The sequence below is a fragment of the Leishmania donovani genome, chromosome 18 (assembly GCF_000227135.1).
Source record: "Leishmania donovani BPK282A1 complete genome, chromosome 18".
NCBI lineage: Eukaryota > Euglenozoa > Kinetoplastea > Trypanosomatida > Trypanosomatidae > Leishmania > Leishmania donovani.
In genome coordinates this window covers 250628-272350 of record NC_018245.1, presented here as the reverse complement: position 1 = coordinate 272350, position 21723 = coordinate 250628, and the positions used below count along the sequence as shown (strand labels likewise).

Sequence of the window (21723 nt, the reverse complement as noted above, 5' to 3'; positions counted from 1 at the left end):
GCAGCGCACCGCTCGGTGCTCTGCTGAGCCTACCCTGTCGGTGGGGCCGTGCCCCCATCGCGTGCCCGTAGCGTCACCCCGTCTTCCTGCTGTTCTGCGAGTGCGTGCTCTCTTCGCACAGCGCCCCCCGTCTCATGCACCTGCTCGCGGTTAAACACATCAAGGCCACGGGGCCCATCGCCCACTCGTCCCGGGAACGTGGGCTGCAGAGTTTGAGCCCGTGCGAGAGCCGCGCCTGAGAGAGGAGGCAGTCGAAGGCCCTCTTCGAGGCCAACGAAGTGTCGCGGGCCTCTGGCGGCGTCATGTCGCGCCCGTTGAATGCGACGCCGCAGATCGCCGGGAGGACGGAGGCGAGGATGTGCATTGTGCACGCGCCTGCGGTGTGCGGGTTGATTGTAAAGGTTTGGAGGACGAGAATGTTCAGCAAGGGCCCAGGCCATGTTGCCAGGAGCGGCAGCCCTTCATTGCGTGGTCAAAAGCGGCTCCTTCGGGCCGGGGATGGCTTCCGCACGCGGCGATCGAGGATGGCCGGGCTTACATGCGGAGCCCCACAAGGATCAGCCGTGGACCCTCTTCATTGTGATGGGCTCGCTGAGTGTGGTGCTCCACAGGAGACCCACACTACACCACGCCTCCTTTGCTGATGGCCTCGCACTCCTAACGCCCTTCGCAGACAAGGTTGCCATACAGGCCACACGGCAATCCGCCCTCTGGAGGGTGGGGCCCTGGGCACTGGTGCATTTTGTGGAGCTGAGCGCCCCCTCAAGGCGAGGAGCGCACTCTTTGCTACGCGGCACCGCAGCCGTGTGCAACGCTCCGCACTCACGCGGAGTGCGGCCCTGCACATTTGGTGCAGGGGGTGCGAACGCGGGATGGCAGCCGTGTCTCAGCACTTTCGCGGCTCTCACACCGGCAAGCAGGAATCAACCTCTTCGGAGCCCCACACGCACACACATTTTACTCATGCGCAGTTGCCGTGTGCGCCCCAGCATATCACTCCCGGGCTGACTGTGGGCAAGCCACCCAGAGACGCCACCCTCAATGGCATCGACTGGAATGGAAAGGGAAGACAGCGAGTCCCCTCCCCAGGCAGCCACCTCGTCCTGAACAAGGTCCCGGGGTGCAGGAATGCGTGCACTGTGCGCACGCGCTGTCAAGTACAGCTGGCACGGCGTATCGCATCCGCGCGGGGCATCCAGAGGTCGGAAGAGCAACAGTGATGGGCGAAGAAGGCGCGAGGTAATCCATACCGATCAGCCCCAACGTGCATGCATGTGCGCGGCGCGTCCGGCGCCTCCTACGTCCGACCGGGTGGGCTGATGCGGCAGAGATGCCGCATGCATGACGAGAGCACCCCGAGCTACACCATCGAGTCCTCCAGACTTTGGTGTGGAGAGTCTCCACACCATATGATGACCTGCCGCGGCTTGAAGCGACTCGGGAGGGGGAGCTTGAGCACAGCGACGCGGTATAAAAAGAATCAGGTGCCGTACGAAGGAGAAGGAGCGGAAGGGCGACTAGCCTGCCATCCAGCGCAGCCCCCACGCAGGCAGTACGATAGAGCGACAGTAACTCAACGGAAGCTGAGTGAGATGTGTGCGCATGCGCGTAGAGCGCGGGAGGTGCGCGAGGATGGGGCAGAACAAGAGACAGGCGTGAAGGTATAGAGTGGCTTGTAGTGAAACCGATGCAGACACGCGCGCGCATGGTCACAGGTAAGAGGAGGAGTTGAAGCGCAACAAAGAGGGAGGCACAAGCGAATGTAAGGCTCTTGTAGCTGAAGGACGCAGCGTACGCACTGCGCACACCGTCGCATCGGTTGATGTCGGTGCGTGTGCCTCGAATCATCTCGCTGCTAGTGGTACGAGCTTGTGGCCATTTTTGGCCTTACCTTTGTGTACTGGATGCACTCATCAGTGCACACGCGGGCAGAATACAGCGACAGCGGAGAGGACTGAAGCGGAACGCGAAGGCCAGCGCCTTTGCTAAGCATTCACGCGACTGGTCCGACGGAGAGGCGCTTCCCTCATCCGGGACTAAGGCGGTGCACCCGCATGTGCAAGGACAGTACGGGCGAAGCTGGCAAAGGCATCGCCCCGCGTTGCACCGCAGGCCTCGTATCAACCGTTGGGAGATCTCTCTTGCGTTTCTTCGTTGCTGTTAAACACTTCGGCCCTACAAAAGGAAGGTGTAAGGAGCGAATAGAAAACCGGCACAACCACAAACACACACACACACATACACAGCCACATGCATACATACCAAACAGAAACCGCGAAGACAAAACGATATGCGCAGCGCGAACACGTCTACCGGAAAGGCAGAGCCCAAGACACATGCGAATTATACGTAAGCACTGCAGAGCAGGCATGAAGGAGGGTGGTGTGTGTGTGTGTAGGGGAGGGGGGACAGGCCTGACGACCTCCCGCGCACAGTCCCAAGTGGCGGTGGCGATGAACTGTATGTAGTCACCGTCAACTTGCCCGTTTCGCTGCCAGCGTGCATGAGTTCAACTCTACTCTACGCACCGATCTTCTCACAGGGTCCACTTCGCATGGCGCGAGGCAACCCTAGGCACACGTGTTACAACCATGTGCTGGCTCAGCCATCTGAGAGCACGACCCCTGCCTCAAACTCCACCCTCCATCCCAAATTGCGCAGGTCGCCTCACAGCGGCTCCCCCACCATGCTGGTTGCCACCCTTGATGCATCGCTCTCGGGGTGACACTCAGGCTCTACCGGCACCATTAGGCAGTTTGAGGGCCAGGCGTGAGAGAATCGGTCGAGAGCCGTTGAAGCTCTGCCCATCACGTGGATGGGCACAGACCTGCTCACAGTCGCAGGTCGCCCCGACGCCACGCCGTCCAGGGCACGGCCGCCCACATCAGCAGGGATGCATCGCACTCGCCTCCCCCCTACGTCGTAGGCACCTGACCCGGTCACCACCTCAAGTGATTCGGCATTTGGCAGGGATATAGGAGGGCTGCTTTGGCCTCCTCCACCCACACAGAGAGCGCGGGGCCGCTGGGCCCTGAGGTGCCACGCGCGGAGGTGTGTGTCCCTCCTCTGTCATCAGGGGCTCAAATGATGGACTTCCACCGGAGAAAGAGGGGGAGGGGGAGGCCCACTCGCTAACACACACACACACACACGTAGTCGTGGTCACCCACCGCAAAACGCCGCCGCCACCGCCACTCACATGTTGTTCAGTACCGCACACAAGGGCCGCAGAAGAATGTGAAGAAGGCCTTCTTTGCGGGCCTCCATCGTAGCGAGTGCGATCAGCAGCAGCACTCGCTCGTCCTGAAGGGTCAAGGCTGTCTGCAGGGCCTCCGCTTCAGCCGCATCGCGGGCTGCCTCGGTGGGGGTGGGGGGTGGCCTATCGCCGTTATCCTGGTGGGCACTGGCCGACTCGATGCCGCCGCGGTGGCCACCCTGTGCGCTGTCCACGACCGACAGCAGCTCGATCTCGCGCTTCAGTTGGTGCGTCACGAGCGACGACTCGGCGCTCATATCAGATGTTTTACCAGTCGGCGGGGTCGTCGGCACGTACCAGCGAACCACCTCGCTGCGAGAGAGCGTCTCTGGCCGCATCGTCAGCACTTGAGCAAACCACTTGGCCGGACGCCGAAGCACCTTATTGATGTCGTTGTAGGAATAGTCCTCCACCATGAAGCCGACCAAGTTCTGCACGTAGAGCTGGAGGGAGCGGAAAGCGTAGGAGGGGTCGTAGTCGGGGCTCATCAGCCCCACACAATCCGCCTTGGTCAGCTGCCGCACCACGTCGAGGTAGCACTCGATTTCTTCATTGAGAAGCGTGGCGGCGCCGGGATAATACTGTTCCATCGACGTCGCCCCCATCTCGTTCCAGGTGAACCGACTGCGCCACAGCGTGGGCGGGTTGGCGGCGGTGGTGCCGCCCTTGATGCGCTGCTCGCTGACCACGTTGTCGTCGCCAGCAAACCTACGGTACACATCCGCGTGCGGAGGTCGTGCTGCTCCGCCGGTCGGGCTACCGCGTTCGTCGCCGCCGCCTCGACCGCCGCTGTTGCAGTGTGAGATGGCGGGGTCGGGACAGCACCCGGCCATGCCGCCAGACGAGACGCCACTGCCGCCGAGAGGCCCGGCAAGGGCGTCCTCCGTCACGGCGCGATGGCCCAGCCGCTCCACCACCTCCAGCGGTAGCAGCGTCATAGCCCACGGCTCTGCTGGCACGAAGAGGCCCATGACGAAGCCGCAGAGCGGCACTACCTGCGCCACGATGGCGACAAGCTGAAACACTTCCGGAACGGTCCAACCGCAGGCCAACACGTTTCGAATCTCCACCTCACTGAGAGTCCACGGCGTGTGGGCAGCGAGGGCGATGAAGCGCTGGACGGCGCGCAGCCGCGCCGGCGGGCCGTGCGTGATCCAACGCTGGCGTGACTGGCCGCGAAAGCAGCCAGCCACCGACTCGTCACTGTGCCGATGCTTCTGTTGCCGCGGGTACGCCGACGGGCCCGCAAAGTGGGGGCTGTCGTAGTCGTACGCATCCGCGGCATCTCTGCGACTGTACGCCGCATGGCCGCGCGCGCCACCACTGCTGCTGCTGCTGCTGCTCCTGTAGAGGCGACCTTGATGGCCACCACGCAGCGCGCTGCTCCCGTTCCCAGCGCCGCAGTCGTCCTCTTCCACATACTCCTCTAACATCGCCTCCTCCGCGTAGCGCAAGAGCAGAGCCGAAAAGCGCGACACGAGGTACTCGCAGCGGTGCCTGCTCGCTGCCATGACCGCGATCATCAGCCGCATGTCCACCAAGAGCGGGCCGTCCCCGTAAAGGACGTAGTGCAGTGCTGCGTGGTGCGCGCGGAGTACGTCGGGGTATAGGGAGAGAAGCTTGTAGTAGGACGGGCACTCCCCGCCATCGGTGAACACGCCATAGAGAAGCGTCTTGGACGTCGCGAGCTGCTGCACCGGAGGAAGCAGGTGACTTTGAGCGAGCGCGAACAAGAGAGCGCGGCGCCGCTTTGCCGCCTTCGACAAGCGAGTTGGCGCTCCGACAGCAGCGGCCCCTTGCGCGCGCCCCATGGAGGCGACTGATCCGCTGGCCGCTCCCACCACACGGCATGCGCCAGAAAGCGTCGAGGATCCGCTTTGCACACGCCCGTCAGCCGCGTCCTCTTCGCCGTCACCGGTGAGCGAGCGGCGCCCACCAGCACTGGCCCCACCGCCGCGGTGCACGCCGCGGCGCCGTCGCAAAGACGTGTGCACCGTCGACGACGGGGAGCCTGAAATGGCACGGGCGTTGAGGCAGACTTCAGCCGAGACCGCCTCCAACACGGACTTGAGCACCGCCGCGGCGCTGCCGTTGGGGCCCATGTATGCCTCCTCCTCCATGAGCAGGCGCTGCACGGTTGGGAGGGCGGTGGTCGCCGGCAGCGGGCCGCAGTACGCGAGGCACGTGGCGGCGTGCTGCTGTTGAGCGTCCCACCAGCGCTCAGCAGTCATCAAGTGCACCGCGCCAGTGGAGTCGAACCACAGCATCGCATCTTCCGGTCGCACGTGCTGTGTGGTGGGAATGTGTTTGCTCTTGGTGCCGCTTCTGCTACTCGTTGTCGCTATCGAGCCACCGCCACCGCCGACGCCGCAGTGTGGCGGCGGCCCGCCAACGGCGGTGCTGCTCGCGCTTGCGTCCGTCGCGGGCACGGCGCGGGACTGCGGCTGCAGCGTTGGCAAGTAGCGCATCAGCTGCTGCCGTGCGATCCAGCCGGTCGCGCAGCACGGCGGCGGCCGCGCAGCAAGCGCATAGGCAATGCAAAGCTGGGCTGCGTACGCAAGAGGGGCACACGGACAACTGCACGCGAGTTGGAGGAGAAACTGCAGCGACGCGGAAGCTGCCTGCTGCACGGCCTCGTCCGCTTTGGCGTCATCCTCGGACGAGAAGCCCGCACCCGCCGCATCATGCATCTTAGCGGTGGATGCGGTAGTGGACAGATGCTCGCCATCAGTGTTAGGAGAGTAGTGGTGGCCAGCGTCGTCCTCACCCTCTACGTCTGCACTGCCAAGCCAAGCGCGACTTGCCGCTGCATCATTGCCGCAGCCGACAATGCCGCGGTACGTGAGGGCAAACACGGCGCAGCGTTGACCCAGCACCAGGAGATCATGGAAGGCCTCGCGCAGCGCTTCTGCCGCTACTCGAGGTGCGGCGGTGCCGCTGCCTGCACCCGAATCGGCGGCTCCGGCGGAGCTAGTGCCCGTTCCATGCACCTGCTCCGCGCCATCTGTTGCTACATGCATGGCACTGGCGCCAGCATCCGGGAGCAAAAGGTTGTCTGCCTTCTCACCTTGCTGCCCGGCCATGGCGGACGCAGCCGGGCCAGCTGCGTCAAAGAGCTCCGAAGGGAAGTAGTACGCATCAAAGACAGCCAGCAGCGACGTGACGGCGCTGTCCGGTGCACTCGTTTTGGCCGTGGTTGTTGTAGCCGTCGCCGCCGCCGCAGCAGCAGCAGGGGAGGCAGCTGACGACCCTGCAACCCTGGTAGCCTGCGGAGGCACCCATCGCGTTGCAGCGTCAGCTATCATCGGATTCCCCGCACCCACTGCAGTGGCATCACCCACCGCGGCAAACCCAATCAAGACGTGCGGCCGATGCTGCGTGACAAGATGCGGCAGTTTCTGTGACTCATCGCTTGCAGGCGGTGGCAGCGGCGGCATCGAGAGAGCGGCGGCGCCATTATTCTGGCTGTTGTCATCGTCACCGCCGGCTTTGTTACTTTCGAGATCCAGCTGGCGACCGATGGAGCCACCGTCACCCATCTCCCTTGAAGTCGCTCCAGCTGATCCTGCGGCGGCGGACGCAGACGCCACAACAACGGACGCGTTCAGCGACTCAAAGGCGGCGCTCATTAGCAGCTGAGGACTATGCGCGGCTGCAGCACGCCGGCGGTTCTCTTCGGCTGCCGCGGTCCGCTCCAGCTGCGCGTGCTCCAGCACGAATAGGTGCGAGAGCAGCGTCGCGCTATACCATGTGAAGTCTCGAAACACCGAGGCGGCCGTCGCAGCGTCCCCGACGCGGTTCGAGTGATCCCCACAGTGGCCTCCGCCGGCGTACGGAGACGGCGAAGATGCCGTGATATTCTGCATGATCAGGGAAGAAATCTCAATATGTTTCCAAAGGAAAGCAAACGAAAAGGCTAACAGCCAGCGCGACAGCCTCGCGCGTCAGAGAGAGAGAGAGGTAAAGGATGCGCACACGCGCGGGAGAGAGGGGATGGGGGCGGCAATCACGAACGGCACCGGCAGAGATCCGAGCGTCCACCAGGCAATGCGAGCAACAACCAAAAAACGGCGAACAACTGCGGCGCCACTTGCCCACACAAGGCCCGGTATCGATAGATGGAGAGGTACCGGAGCGAGTCGCCAAGAGCGGCAGCGACACAGGGCTACGTTTTGCCTGTGCACGCTCGTGTGTTGGTGGGCGTCCTCAGTTGCACAGTACCAACCACAGTGCGTCCGCGTGCGTGTGCGTGTATGTGAGTGTGAGGGGTGAGGGGGTGGAGACAACAAAGGAGAAGAGGCAACTCAGCACGTCAGTGAATCGGAAAGTAGTAAGAGAAAAGAAGGCGAGAAGGATCGGGTGATGCGGCCAGGTGGGATGGGATGGGATGAGATGGGGGGAGGGGCAGCATACAGACACCAACATAAAAAAATTATGGGGAGCGGAGAACCAAATACAAGGACCCTCACAGCCAAGACACTGAAAGAGATTTGGTGTGGGGGTGGCGCGGGTCGGAGGCAGGAGTCAGGAGGCAGGAGGCAGGACACCTGCAGACGGCGCACACGCTCACCCAAAAAGACGCAGCGAGATCGATAAAGAAGGAGAGCCGAACAGAAAAGTGGAGAAGGAGGGAGGGTGGGTGGGTGGGGGGGCCGAGGCCGGCTGGATACCCACTCACGGACCACCCACACCCACACACACGGAACACAAAGCTCAAGCGTCTTTCCTGACGTGCTCGATATTAAAACAACTAACGCACGCATGCACACAAAAAGCACCTAGAGAGACGGCGGAGCCCCAACAGCAACACAAGAGGAGACGGTAGGGGTAGGGGAAGGGGGTAGTCTTATGGCCGGAGCGGGGGGGGGTGCGAGAGCGATGAAAAGCCTCACGGTGTCCAGCACAGGCCCACTCTACAAGACCTCGTCTAGTATCTGCTGGTGAGTGTAACAGTTATTGTTATATATATATATATATGTACAATGAGAGAAGGGGTGAAGATGATCTTTCCCTTGTGCACGTGTGTGTGCGTGCGTGTATGTCTGTCTGCCTGCACCCCGCCCCGAAAGAATGCCGAGGAAGAGGAGGAGCGGAGAGGTTAGAGAGCAGACCAAGTGAAGAACGGAGGGAGGGGGGAGAAAGCGGAAGCCACCGAGGTTGCACAATACACTGTGTGTGTGAGAGAGAGGGGCCGGCGGAGAGAGGAGGATGTTGCGAACCAGTGTGGGGCGAGAGCGCCAAGAAGCATGGCGACGTCGGGAGGGTGTGGAGGAGGAGGGCGGAAGGCGAGGCCTGCTACTCCAGCATATTCGTGAGCGTTGGTGCGCACACTTGCCGTCTGTTTCTGTGACTTGTCTGCTTCTACGCCTTGTTTGTCTTGAGGGTGAGGGCCTCGGGGCGAATTATTTTTCCTTTCTGTTGCTGAGAAAGTTAAAGGAACACACACACACACAGACACGCAAAGAGAGAGATGTGACCACATCACAGCCGTCTCTCGCACACACATATACATATGTGTGTGTGGGAGGAGGGTGGGTGGGTGCGGGACTGAGAGATGGGAACCATAAAAGAAGTGGGAGGAACGAGCGTACAATGCGATGTGCGTGCTGAAAAGAAACTTTTTTTCGTTCTTGCGCATCGGTCAGTCTGTACGTGTGTGGATGTCGGCATGCACATGATAACGGGATAGAGAGAGAGAAGCGGGAGGGGGAGGAGGGGTGGGCGAAGAGCCCAAAGAAATATAAATAAATATATACTATGAGCAAGTCGGACAACGACAGGAGCGACACCATCCAGCAAAACCAAAAAAAAAAAAAAAACAGTGCGAAGAAAAGGCAAGAGAGGGGGCATCGTCGTGAATGCAGTTGACATAGAGGAATAGCCACATGCACATATCCAAAAACGTGTGGCACAACGAACAACAACAAAAGGGAAATGGACAAGAGAAATGAGGAGAGGCACGGCGTGGGGAGAGGGCGAAGAAAACACCACCGCCACACAAGCATACACCACTGACCAAGGATACCGTGAGAAGGCAGCGGCGGGGCGGTTGTGGGGAGGGCGGGACGAGCCGACAGCGCTGAACGGAGAGGAGTGAAAACGAGGGGCGGGCGGTGGGGAGGAGGAGATCGGAAATGACCTGGAGGGAGCCAAAAGTATCGTGCCATGTGTGCGTGGGTGCAGGAGTGCTGAACGCAGCAACAACAAACAAGCAAAGAAAGAGAGAGAGAGGTTGCTGCACAGCCAACACAGTGGAACTGCGCGTAGGTGACTGCGAGATGATGATGATGTGCGCACGCGCGCTCTCTCTGCTTCTTTGTTTGTTTGGTATGAAACACACGCACACGGACTCGATCTCTCCCCCTCTCTCCACACCCACAGCGCCTTCCTGGGCTTCGTCTTGAGCGACCAAGATGCAACGCTACAACACATCCAAACTTTTGTCTCTGCCGGCATAACCGTCGAACCACCCGCCCACCTCCCTTTCCAACCTTCTGCGTGTTCACTTCTGGTGCTTGGCAGACTATAGCATAAACAAAGAAGCACAAAATATTTTAGAGAACAAGGAGAGTCGCCCACGTCGGAGTGCGAGAGCTGCTTGTTCATTCTGTTCGCGTGAGTATGTGTGCGAGTGCACGCCTATCCTTGCCACCTTCCAGCGACCTCTTCCTTGATGGAGGTGTGCGAGTATGAGGCGCGGGCCTGTGAGTGAGAGTGCGCAAGCAGCTGGCTTGACCCAGCTGGTTCCTTGTACAGGTAGAAGACTGAGCACACACACACACGCACGCACGCCGATCCACCAACGCAAAGCATAGAACTAACAGAAAACAACGGAAGTACTAAGCCAAGGTGATTCCACATCTGAGTCACACATGACCACGAAACAGCAAACAGAAGCCCTGCGGGCGGCAGCAACGCAAAGGAATAGCCGACAGCAGCGCCAAAAGAAGCTGTGCACACGCACACACATGCATATATATATATATATACATATATAGCTGACATGTACATCCTTGTACCCAACGGCAAAACAAAACGGAACAACAACGACGATGTGCGAAAACAAAAAGCACGCGCGTGACTATGAACGAGAGGGTGCGCGTGCGTGCATGTGTGTTTGTGTGCGTGAAGTAGGGAGGGGAAGGGGGGGTGCTCGAAGGGTGCACGAGGGAGGAGGGGGAAGGGGACAGCGGTGCTGAAGGAGACGACGGCGACAGGGCCGCAGTCGACATCAACTACACGTGCTCCTCCTCACAAAAACAGAAAAAGAAAGTGAGAGACCAAGACAGGGGACGGATGTGTGTGTATGTAGCGTGGTGTGTGTGTGGTGGTGGGGGGGGGGGCTGGGAAGAGTAGGAATAGTTAGTCACAATGGGAAGAGAAGGGAGACAAACAGCACAACTTGGACATACATGCACACACACACACGCATCCCCATCCATAGATACAGGCGCAGACATACATACAGCTCCCTACTGACATGTAATAGCAGGAGAGACGCGGCGAATACAAAAATGGCGAGCTAGCTATCACAGAATGCCGTTGCAGGGGGGTGGGAAAGTGAGGCAGCAAAACAGGGACAGTGCAGAGGTGTGCGCCGGAAGCGCGGGGTGAGGGGTGGTGGCAGAGACGGTGGCGGGGATGTGTGCGGACGACGCGGCATGTGACACACGCCCACACGCAAATGTCAAAAAGACATGTCAAAGGGAAAAGGGCGACCGCAGGCCATGGGAAGGATGTGCGCGAAGCCACGTGCAATGACGACGAGGAGGGGTCCACACGGGAGGGGGTGAAGATGCACGTCGAGAGACCCGCACGTACGCACGCAAAGATTGGGGGAGGGAAGAGACGGGCTCGGGGGAAATATATTGGTTCCTTGCCGACACAGCAGCCCCCCCCCCCCAAGTCGGAACGATGACAACAGGATGAGCGGGATGATAGGTAAGGTTGACAAGGACCGACATATCATGTCGCTCACACTTTCTATGGGCCTCATTCCCCTTCCCGATCTTCTCCGTGATCTGCCACACCTTACGTGGAGAGTAGCCTCGGATTCCAGTCAATCTGGAACCAAGGGTGGTTGATGACATCCTCCATTGAGATGCGCTTGCGCGGGTCGACGGTCAGCATGCGCGCGACTAGGTCCTTGGCAGGGTCGCTGATGTGGCGGATCATTTGATAGTCGCCCCGCTCGATCTTGCCAAGAAGGACGTTCATGTTCCGATCCTCGAAGGGCAGACGTCCTGCCAGCATCACGTACAGCACCACGCCGCAGCTCCAGATGTCCGCCGAGAGTCCGTTGTAGCCGCGCTCCATGAGCACCTCTGGTGCAACGTAGTTTGGCGTGCCGCAGATGGTCTGCAGCAGCACATCCTGCTGGAGGTTGCTGAGTCCGAAGTCCGAAATCTTCAGTGTGCCGTTTGCGTCGAGCAACAGGTTCTCCGGCTTCAGGTCGCGGTGAGCGAAGCCCTTCGAGTGACAGTAGTACATGCCCGCGATGAGCTGGTGGAAGTACCGACGCGCCGTCGGCTCGTCGAAGCGCTTGGCGGCTACAATTTTGTCAAACAGCTCGCCGCCTGTGACCAGCTCGAGGACTAAGTAGTAATGGTTAGAGGACTGAAGCACCTCCTGGAGCTTCACCACGTTCTGCTGGCGCAAGCTGCGCATGATGGCGACTTCGCGGAGCATCTGGTCCTCCATGTTCTCCTTCTTTAGGCGGCGCTTGTCCACGATCTTGATGGCCCATGTGCGGCCTTGCGGATCGGTGCCCAGTCGCACCTTCGAGAAGTTGCCGGAGCCGATCTGCTTGCCCAGCGTGTACTGGCCCACCATGACAGATGGGTCCATGGTTGCTGTTGCCTGTAGTTGCTTGTTCGTGTATGTGGCTTTGATGACTGTCCTCGACGACGTTACTCAAACATGTGAAGAGGAGGGGGAGAGTATGAGAAGGTGTCGTAGTGATGATGGCGCCGACGAAACAGTTCTCGAGAGAGGCCCAGGAGGAGAGCTTGCGTTCGCACGCACAAGCCCGGGAGAGTGCACGAGAATAGAAACGCAAAGAGCGAGTGAGACACTGCGAGGAAATGAAGGTGTGTGAACGGAGGCGCCAGGCGACCAAAGAAAAGCGCATAGGTCAAACACGTTGCCGCGGAGCGTAGCAGCGCGGAACGCGTGGCAAAACCGATGGAGAAGAGAGGGCGAGTGGGGGAGGGTAGGTGACTGTCGCAGCACAAGAAGGCAGCCAACGTGGGCGCCGCATTGTGTGCCATGCAAGCAAACTCGCGCGGGTGCTAAGCAAAGTGCAGCGTGGCACACATGCAGATCCATGCCGACTCGCTCACGCATACAGCTCAAGAGCAGAAGACCTTCGCATACGTGTCGGCGCTTCGCCCTCGTTTTGCCGTGGCATGGACTGGTCGAGTCGGGCTGCAGCGAAGCGGAAAGGGAGGTGGCGTTCAACGGGGAAGGGGAGCGTGTGGCAGAGAGAGAGAGAGACAGAGCAAATCAACGTTGCGTGACTATCCACGCATCCGCGTGCATACAAGCGTGTAACGTCATCGAGTGCGCTCCTCTCTGTTCGCAGCGGCGGCACCCGCAAGTAGATATGCACGCGAGGCGGCCCGCTCCGCGAGGATGCGGCGCACAACGTCGTCCATCACTACGCCCTCCTCGACATCAGGCCATTGCCCTTTCAGTGGGGTGCTGCGCTGCAGATCGTGAATGGCGCTGCGATGCATCACCTGCTGCCGGAGCGCTCGCCGCGTATCACGCCAGAGGCGCAGCGTCGCATCCGTATCAGCGAGCAGAGGCGCTGATGCAGTGCTTTGCGCAGCAGCTTTCCAGTCCATCGGCGAGGTGCTACTCGAGGGCGAGGTCTCGAGGTCGTGCAGACGTCTCTGCAGACGAGTGCACAGTCCCTCTTGCAAGTCGCGCAGACTGCAGTTGTTCACGTCACGGCAGCGATAATCTGCGCCGGGTCGCGGTTGGCTCGTTTGCTGGGACTCCGTAAGCGAAGAGGCTGCGCTCTGCGCCGTGGCAGGAAAACGCGCGCAAGGGTTCCCGGCTCGGTGCGCTGCTGTCGAGTAACGCCCAGCACGGCGGTGCATGGCCGCTTCAGGCCCCCGGCTGAAGAAACCCGAGGAGAAGAGCGACGACAGTGACGACCGACACGGCGGCGAGTCAGGCCGGCGCTGCGTGTCTGCGATTACATCAGCATCGGTCGTGCAGTGAGCGCTACTGGAGTAGCTCTCGCGCCTCTCGTGCACTCTTGCCAGCGGCTGCTGCTGAGGTGCCGAGACCCGGTGACACCACCGAGGGGGTTCGCTCAGATCGACCGCCCTTGCCGGGGAGGTGGGGCAGTGGCGAGAAAGAGCCGCAAGATTGCTGTTGCTAGGCGTGCCGCTTGTCATAGATGGACGCGCTGCAGATGCACGCGGTGCACGCGGCGGCTCCATCTCAGAGCGCGCGTGTGGGGCAGGAGAGGTGCAAGATGACGACGAAGGATACCGCAGGCGAAAATGAGTCTGGAACGGCGAAGCAGCGTCGCTCCGAACTAGATTCTGATGCACTTTATGCGACGGGGGATGCCACGGAGTCCATGCAGACCGCCATACACGAGTGGGCGACGACTTTGCACAGCCACCCCTCTCTGCTGCCGAGGCGTGCGTTACGCCGGCTTTTCGGTGTCCGCCTTCGCCATCCTCCGCGGTTTCGTCGTACCACCTGCGGTCGCCGTGTGCCGCTACTGCGACGGGCGTCTCCCTGTCGGCCTCCAATGAGCGAGCCAACATGGGCCAGTATTCCTCTCGAGTAACACCTGCTTCGCTCTCCTCTTCCGATGCGCGGCGTGCCGGCCGCTGCTGCTGCCGCGGTGACGTCGCCGGCGACTGTGAAGCAGAGGTAAAAAGGGGGTGCCACGGTGACTCCGCCGCCGCCACAGAGGAAGCGGCCGGTGTGCGAGCGAGCACATCATGCGCCAGTGGCGACGGAGAGCGACATGCAAGAGGGCGGGGTGGTGGCCTCACCGAGGGAGCGGCTTTCAGGGGCCACTTGGCAGCTGCCGCACGCGGTTGCTGATGCGGGCGCTTCAAAGCAGAAATGGAGCCGTCCGCTTGAGAGTCACCGAGTTGTCGCCTCTTCGCTTCCTGGTGAGACAGGAGCAGCAGCGCACTCTTCGTGGGCCGCACCTGCGGCGCCTTGGAAGGTGGTTTGCGGTTGCAGATGCTATCGATGTAGGCTCGCATCCGGAATGACAAGGGCGGTGGGAGCAGCGGGAACCAGAACGACAATAAGGAGGAAGCGACTGCGTGGCAGCACCGCGATGATGGAGGACTGAAAGGAGGCAGGTGGATAGAGAGGAAGCACAGAGCTAGACGCAACGCACCAAGCGAAAAAAAAAGCGGTATACGATGCTGTGAAGGCTTCGCTGGTTGACGCCTAGCACAGACAAGGGAGAGTCAGGGGCTTGATCTAAGAAGAAAAACAAGTAACACAAGGAGAGTGTAACAGCGGTGGCAGCGTTCTCGCTGCTCATGCACATGAACAGAGATCTATGGGTGCGCGGCATCAAGTGGAATGCACACGTTCGAAAGCATGCTTGGAGCGATGCAGACGACAAGAAGAGATGCCACTGCCTTTCCGTCGCCGAAGAAAAGGAAAACAGTGTACGCAAGAGGAGTATGGAGCGCATGAGAAGCGACACCACACGCAAATATGCGCTTATCAAGCGTAGAGGGAGGGAGAAGTGATAACGCCGAGAGAAGACGGAGGAATGCGCTGAGTAGAGAAAGAGAGAGCTATACATAGACCGATTCAGATGCGTCGAACTCTTGACAGCGACACGGTCGCACGCGAGAGTGGTTCGCATATTCCTCAACCCTCCCTCTCCCGCCCCACCTCGCCCGGCGTGTGTGCGTCCGAAACGCGTGCTGCAGCGCGCGTGGAGATAACAGAACAGCGGCATCCGGACCGCCACAAGGAGATGACAGAGTTTTGCAAGCATCTCTGTCTGCCTCTATCCGACTTTTTGAGGGGCTTTCATGTCGAAATCACTTGAAATAATGACAGCACCACACAATATCAGGAAGATCACTTGGAGGAGGAGGAGTCCCCGACAGACAGCCACCCATCCACGCGTATTTGATGGCACATTCGTGCCACCATATGATGACTCGCTCTCTCACCCTTCGACCTGGTCTGCCTGCTTAGCGTTTTCGCCCGCTCCCTCTCTGATCGAATCGACGTCGTTGCTCAGATGCGATCAAGAGATAGAGAGGCAAGCACATAGAGCGAGAGGGATGGTGCCCAGCACATAGATGCACGCACGTCAATGCCCGTGGGGCTTCGCCCTCCTCCCGTCTCCATCTCCGCTGATATACATGGTGTAGCGCGGAAGTGTACGAAACAAGAAAAGTACGAAAACGAAAGAGTGAGTGGGTTGCCTTAAGCTCAGGGTTGGCTCGCCAGGGACAAGGAGGAGGGGGGGGATCTGCTGGTTTCGCGCTCCCGTTGCTTGCTGGAGTTTCCTCTAGCGTCATATATGATCACGAGATGTCCGTGCGTGCTTCGCTCCTTTCGACTGCACCACACGCCTCTCCCTCGCATCGCCGCCACCGCGCAGTGCCAACGTCCCTCTTCGCCCATGAAAAAGCGCACACACGAACCCCACCCATCTCTGCAGCTACACATGACGGCCATCTCTTCTACTCATGCGAGAACGCGACGAGAACGCAGTGAGAGAGGTGCAGATAAGAAGGGGAGCGGCGGACGGGGAAGCATGGTGGCACTGGAGAAGACGAGAGAGAGGGAGCGTTGAGGGGCGAGAACGGAGGAAAGGGCGCTGTATTGAGAAGCACATCAACGCACACACATACGCCAAGGATACACACACCTGCACACACACCTACACACACACACACACATACACTTGAAAAGAAAGTAACAGAAAACATAGCCGTTACGAGTTGGACGGAGGTGGCAGAGAAGGGCCGAAAACAAAAAGAAGGAAAGAGAGAAACGCAAGACGAGGCGGTGAGGAGGGGAGGATGCAATCGATGTGACCGTCTCGCCGCCGCCGCCCCACCCGGCCTTCGCTCGCTCGCTCGCTCTCTCTCCTGCGCTGGTGTGCGTTCATTCTTCTTGGGTTTCGGTCCATCTAAGGCACTCTCCTAGTATAGAGACGGTGATGCTCGTCTTTCGGTTGTTTCGCTTCGCTCCTCAATGCTGGTTGTTATTGCCGCCTCCGCCGATGCGGCTGCGCCGTCGCAGCCGACACAGCACGCACACATGCGCCTACACACCCACGCGCGCCGGCAAGGCAAATACTGTGGACCATGGCGAACAAGCAACGCCGAGCGAAAAGCGAAAACGAAAGGCTGAAGCAACGACCGCGACATCCTCGACGAACTCTCCCTGATGATGACAGCGGAGAGAGACAGACAGACAAGCATCCGCTTCCCTTGAGCCCTATTAGAGAGTAAATTCGGTTTTAAACGAAGGAAACCTTTTTCGCCCTCGTTGCGTGGCGCCAGAGAGGCACGCGCATCCCCGTCTCGGCGCACCGGCACCGCCGCAACAATAAAAACAAAACAACAAAGAAACAGACGGGACGTCACCGACAAGAAAAAAGCGTACAGATGTGCACACGCTCGCTCACATCCGGTTCGCGCGCCGCGCCATGCGCTGATGCGAAGGGGGTGCTGGACAAGCCAAAGACGCCGAAAACCCTCAACAACAAGAGAAGCATCTGCGACTCGCCCAGACTCTGGCCTGCCTAATAGATGCGCTGCGGCTTGCCCATCGTCGACTTGATGTACGCCGACTTCAGGTTCTGCCAGTTCTTCTTCAGCAGCGACACGAGGAAGTTGATCGCCATCGTGACGTTCTGGCGGAGCTGCTCCTCGCTCATCTCCATGTGGCCGACGCAGGTGCCGAGGCACAGCACCTTCTTTAGCTGGAACTTCACAGTCGAGCGTAGCTCCACGATCTTGTCTGTGAGCGACTCGCTGGGCGAGCACACCGTAGGGAACTTGCCCATACGGTGCATGTGCGGGCCCACCAGACGCGGCACAGTCTTGATGATCGACTCAGAGCACAGGAAGGCGTCGTACTGGTTGCACATCTTCTTCACCAGCTTCTTGTTCTTGTTGAGCTTCTTCAGATCCTCCTGGTTCATGGTCGGCACACCTTCCTTCTTGGCGATGTCCTCGTGCACGAGGTCGCACAGCAGGCACACCGTCATGCGCGGGCGGCACACATTCGGCAGCTTCAGGGAACCAGAGAAACGCTTGTCTTTCTGGGGGTCGTAGTTCTTCAGGTTGACCTGCAGATCGACGCTCTCCTTGAACTTGCGCTCCTTGTCCACCTTCAGGACGGCCTGGATGGCCTCCACCAGGGTTTGCGGGGCGATCTTGGACATGCTGGTGACGTGGCAGATGTACGCGCCTGTGACTACGAATGCGTGGGCAGGTGCGTGCGCCGCTGACAGCGAGCAGCAAGCGAATAAGCGAGGGCGAGAAAGACAAGCAAACAAACAACGCGAAGCGTTCTTAGTGGATTACAGGGAAGGGAGGAAACGTGGAAAGCACAAAAACAAAACAACAACGGGGGCTTTGGGCGGATGGGAAGGGAGGGAAGGGTTCTGCGAGGAGCTACACTGGACTCTGCTACTTCTGGATTCTTATCAGTATGCGGTGTGCGTTGTGGCTCTCTTCATGAGCGTTTTCTGTGGCGCGAAAGGCAACTGTGTGTGTGTGTGTGTGTGCGTGCGCGCGTGAAAGGTATGGGGAGAGAGACAGTGCGAGGGCGGGAGGGGGAGGGGGGAGTAGATGCACAGCAGAGGGAGAAAGGGACAGGATGACGGCGAGTCAGCGGGTGCGCGCATCGCTCAGCGGGTTCTCTTCTGCCTTTCGCAGGCATCGAAGAGGTGCATGTCCCGCCGATCATGATCGGCTGGCGAGCAAGTGATGATGGGGGATAAGCACACACGCAAGCACGCGCCCAGGTACGCGAGTCTGCATATGAAGGCGATCGTGGGTTTTGTGAAGTAATGGAGAAAGGGAGGGGGGGTATGTGGTTTGCAGGAATAACTTGACAAGAGGCGGCGCTGCCGGAAGGAGCGACACACAGACAGACAAGAGAGGATGCGCGTGTGCGCGCATGCACATTTGGGATGAGGCGGGAGGCTCGATGGAGGGGAGGGGGAGGGGGGAAGGTGAGGGAGAGAAGAGAATGAAGTGCCTTGAGCGCAACGCATCACGCATGCACTTCACGCACGCCCTCTGGATTCTCCTCCTGACGTGTGAACACCTGCCTTCGCCTTACCTCGCCTTTCTTCACCCTCCTCCACTCCTCTTCGCTGTCGCACACTTACTCTTCTCCTGTGCTCAGCGTCTACACTGCCGCGCAACACACGAATAGACACACCAGCCAACCACGCACGTGCAGGTGTGCAAGCCCGCACACACACACACACACACACACACACACGGACGCATACACATACACGTACACCCGCTTCGTACAACAAAACAAACGCCACATGCCGAGCAACGACGCTGACGACTGCGATGACAGCGAAGTAAGGCAGCAGTAAAGGCAAAAATAACAACAAAAGCAAAGAACAGCTATACGCGCGTGCGCCACCTCCGACGCCTGAGGTTGTGTTTGCAGCGCGTGCGCCTGATGCGTTGTGTGGGGAAAACACCCGCAAGCAATGAGCGCAGCCCAACGAGAGAAGAACAAGCGCACACGTAGGCGAGCAAAGAAGCCCTTCATTTGCTGTCCTTCTCACCTCATCACTATTAATACACTCCCGCAATGCTCGGTGTCGCCACCGCTGCCGCCGCAGGGCCAACGGTCGCGGTGATCTCGGCGTAGCTGCCAGTCACCTCGATGACCTTGTGCACAATGTCCTCCACCGTCGGCGTCGATGGCCGCGGGCCCCAGAGCTCCTCAATGTCGCGAGTCGACAGCTCCTTCTTCTCCAGTAGCGCCTTCACCATAATCTCCATTTTGTCCTTGTGACGCTTGACGATGTCCACGGCGGTGGAGTGGGCGGCTGCAAGCAGCTTCTGCGCCTCCAGTTCAGCGCGGTACTGGGCTTCGTTGGAAAAGGTCGTGAAGTCCCGCCCTGCTTGAGTGTAATCAGGGTGGTACGACAGCAACCCCGTGTGTGTGCTCATGCCAAACGCCAGCATCTGCTTGAGCGCCACGTCAGTGGCCCGCTGTAAGTCGTCCATCGCACCGGCTGACACGTCGCCTAGCATCACCTCCTCTGCGGCGCGGCCGCCGAGCATGACCACCATGTCGGCGAAGAGCGTCGCGTTTGTTTGATATTCGTGAAACTCAGTCCCGGCGCGCTGCGTGTAGCCCATCGCGTGCCCGCGCGGGGTGACGCTGATCTTCAGCACTTTCTGCACAACCGGTAGCATCCACGCCGTCAGAGCGTGACCGGCTTCGTGAATCGCGGTGCGGCGAGCCGATTGGTCGCTCTGGCGATTGCGGTGCTTGCGGCCCATAAGCGTGTTGTCCAGTGCCTCCAGCAGATCCGGCAGCTGCACAAGCGGCTTACCGGCTATTCCGCTCTGCAGCGCCGCCTCGTTTACGACCGTGGCCACCGTGGCCGGCGACAGCCCTGGCGTGAGGTCCGCCAGCTGGTCTGCCAGCGCCTTGTTGCTCACGCTAGTGTCTAGCGCCAGCTCCTTGCCGCCCTCATCCTTTGTGCGGCCGTTTGGGTCACCAGTGCAGATGCGGTTAAGATAGTGCTCGAAGAGCTCGCGACGCGCGGAGAGGTCGGGCATCTCAATGGCAATTTTTCGGTCGAAGCGGCCCTCACGCAGCAGCGCCTTGTCGATGTTGTCCTGGAAATTCGTGGCCGCCAGCACAACAATGGGATCGGCGCTCGTGCTGAGCCCATCCAACTCAGCGAGCAGCTGGTTGATGGTGCGGTTCTCCTCGCTGCTGACGGAGCCGCCCTGCTTGCCAGCGCGGGAGCCGATGGCGTCGATTTCGTCGATGAAGATGATCGCCGGCGCGGCCGCCCGCGCTTCCTCGAAGAGCTCGCGCACCCGCTTTGGGCCACTGCCACCTATGAGCTCAATAAAGTCCGCACCGTTGCAGCTGAAGAAAGCCACATTCGCTTCACCGGCGACGGCCTTGGCCAGCAGTGTCTTGCCTGTGCCGGGCTCCCCCGTCAGCAGACACCCCTTCGGCAGTCGCGCCCCGAGCCGAGTGAACTTGTTCGGCTCTGTGAGGAAGTCGACGTACTGGCGCACCTCGGCCTTCGCCTCCGGGATGCCGACAACGTCGGAGAACCTTGTACCTTTCACGTCGACGCGAAACTGCCGCTTCTTAATCGGCATCATCTGCTCCATCATGCTCATGAAAGGGTTGCCGCTGCCGCTGGCGGATCCGCTGCCGAGCGGACTGCCCAGCGAGACACGGCGCATATACATCCATGCCAGCAAGAATGGCACGCCGAGCCATACGATGGGGCCGAGGGCGGGCCGTATCCAGTTTTCCTCTGTCGCCCTGCGATGCCGCTCCGCGTCGTTGATGCCCCGTTGGTATTCGGGACTCTGCGCATCGGTGAAGGACATCTCCGTGAAGACGAGGAGGAAGAGGGACAGAACACTCCAGCTGAGAAGTCTCGGCGACTTTTTCAACTTCGCGCTGGCGCAGATTGTCGGCGGGCGAAACGAGAGCCAGAGCGATTACGTGCCGTGGGTAACTGGTCAAAGGCCAAGGAATAGCAAAGGTGGGGTCGGATAGGGAGAACGGAAGGGGGTAGAGAGCCTGTACTGCCGGTGTTTCCATGAGTATGCGAGAGTGCGTGCGTCAGTCAAGCAGCACGCGGCGGTTTGAAACGCTCCAAGTTCGTTGGCCAAAATACGAAGGAGGGGGCGCACGTGTATGCGGATGTGACCTTCGATGTTGTGCGCAGCGCCGAAAGCAGAAGCAGCAGCAGCAGGTGCCGAACACACGTCCAAAACACGGGCAAGCAGCACCCACCACAACCACCGCCACAGCAAAGGCAGGGAGGGCAAATGCGTCTCACGGCGAGCGCCAAAGGGTGAGCAAGCGAATGTGGAGAGAGAGGGATGGCAGAAAGGAGTGGTGGCAGCGAGACGGAAGAGTGTGGGGTGACGGCGGAGAGCAGAGAAACCGTTGATATGCACAGATGACGGTGCTGCTCATGATGACGACGATGGGAGGACGGCAACGCCACATAACGTGCCGAGGTAAATGGACGGAAACCAACGAAGGAAAAGTAGGCCGGGAGAGAAAAAAGGCAGGGAGGAAGGCCGAGAAGGGAATGAGGTGGGTGCTGGGCGTTGGTGGGGCTTTGTGCGAGTAGGAGTCGATGCGGAAGCTGAATCGCTCGTCTCTGATCGCAGAGGCACTGTAATGCAGCATGGCGAGTGTAGAAAGCGCCGCTCGTCTTCTCGTTTTCCCCCTTCACTTATCGC

At 60.0% G+C, this 21723-nt stretch overlaps 4 protein-coding genes across 4 annotated transcripts; all 4 read right to left on the bottom strand.

Annotated features, from left to right (window-relative positions):
* Positions 1 to 3195: 3195 nt before the first annotated feature.
* LDBPK_180660 (hypothetical protein, conserved) lies at positions 3196 to 7122 on the bottom strand (the record flags this gene model as incomplete). The annotated part of the gene is made up of 1 exon (XM_003860031.1): positions 3196 to 7122. One exon carries the CDS (start codon positions 7120 to 7122, stop codon positions 3196 to 3198), a length of 3927 nt encoding a protein of 1308 aa, XP_003860079.1.
* Positions 7123 to 11287: 4165 nt separating this feature from the next.
* Positions 11288 to 12103, bottom strand: LDBPK_180650 (serine/threonine kinase-like protein, putative; the record flags this gene model as incomplete). The annotated part of the gene is made up of 1 exon (XM_003860030.1): positions 11288 to 12103. One exon carries the CDS (start codon positions 12101 to 12103, stop codon positions 11288 to 11290), a length of 816 nt encoding a protein of 271 aa, XP_003860078.1.
* Positions 12104 to 12810: 707 nt separating this feature from the next.
* Positions 12811 to 14499, bottom strand: LDBPK_180640 (hypothetical protein, unknown function; the record flags this gene model as incomplete). The annotated part of the gene is made up of 1 exon (XM_003860029.1): positions 12811 to 14499. One exon carries the CDS (start codon positions 14497 to 14499, stop codon positions 12811 to 12813), a length of 1689 nt encoding a protein of 562 aa, XP_003860077.1.
* Positions 14500 to 19056: 4557 nt separating this feature from the next.
* On the bottom strand, positions 19057 to 20853 carry LDBPK_180620 (ATP-dependent zinc metallopeptidase, putative; the record flags this gene model as incomplete). Its single annotated transcript, XM_003860028.1, has 1 exon — positions 19057 to 20853. The coding sequence occupies one exon, from the start codon at positions 20851 to 20853 to the stop codon at positions 19057 to 19059; it is 1797 nt and encodes a 598-aa protein (XP_003860076.1).
* Positions 20854 to 21723: the final 870 nt, after the last annotated feature.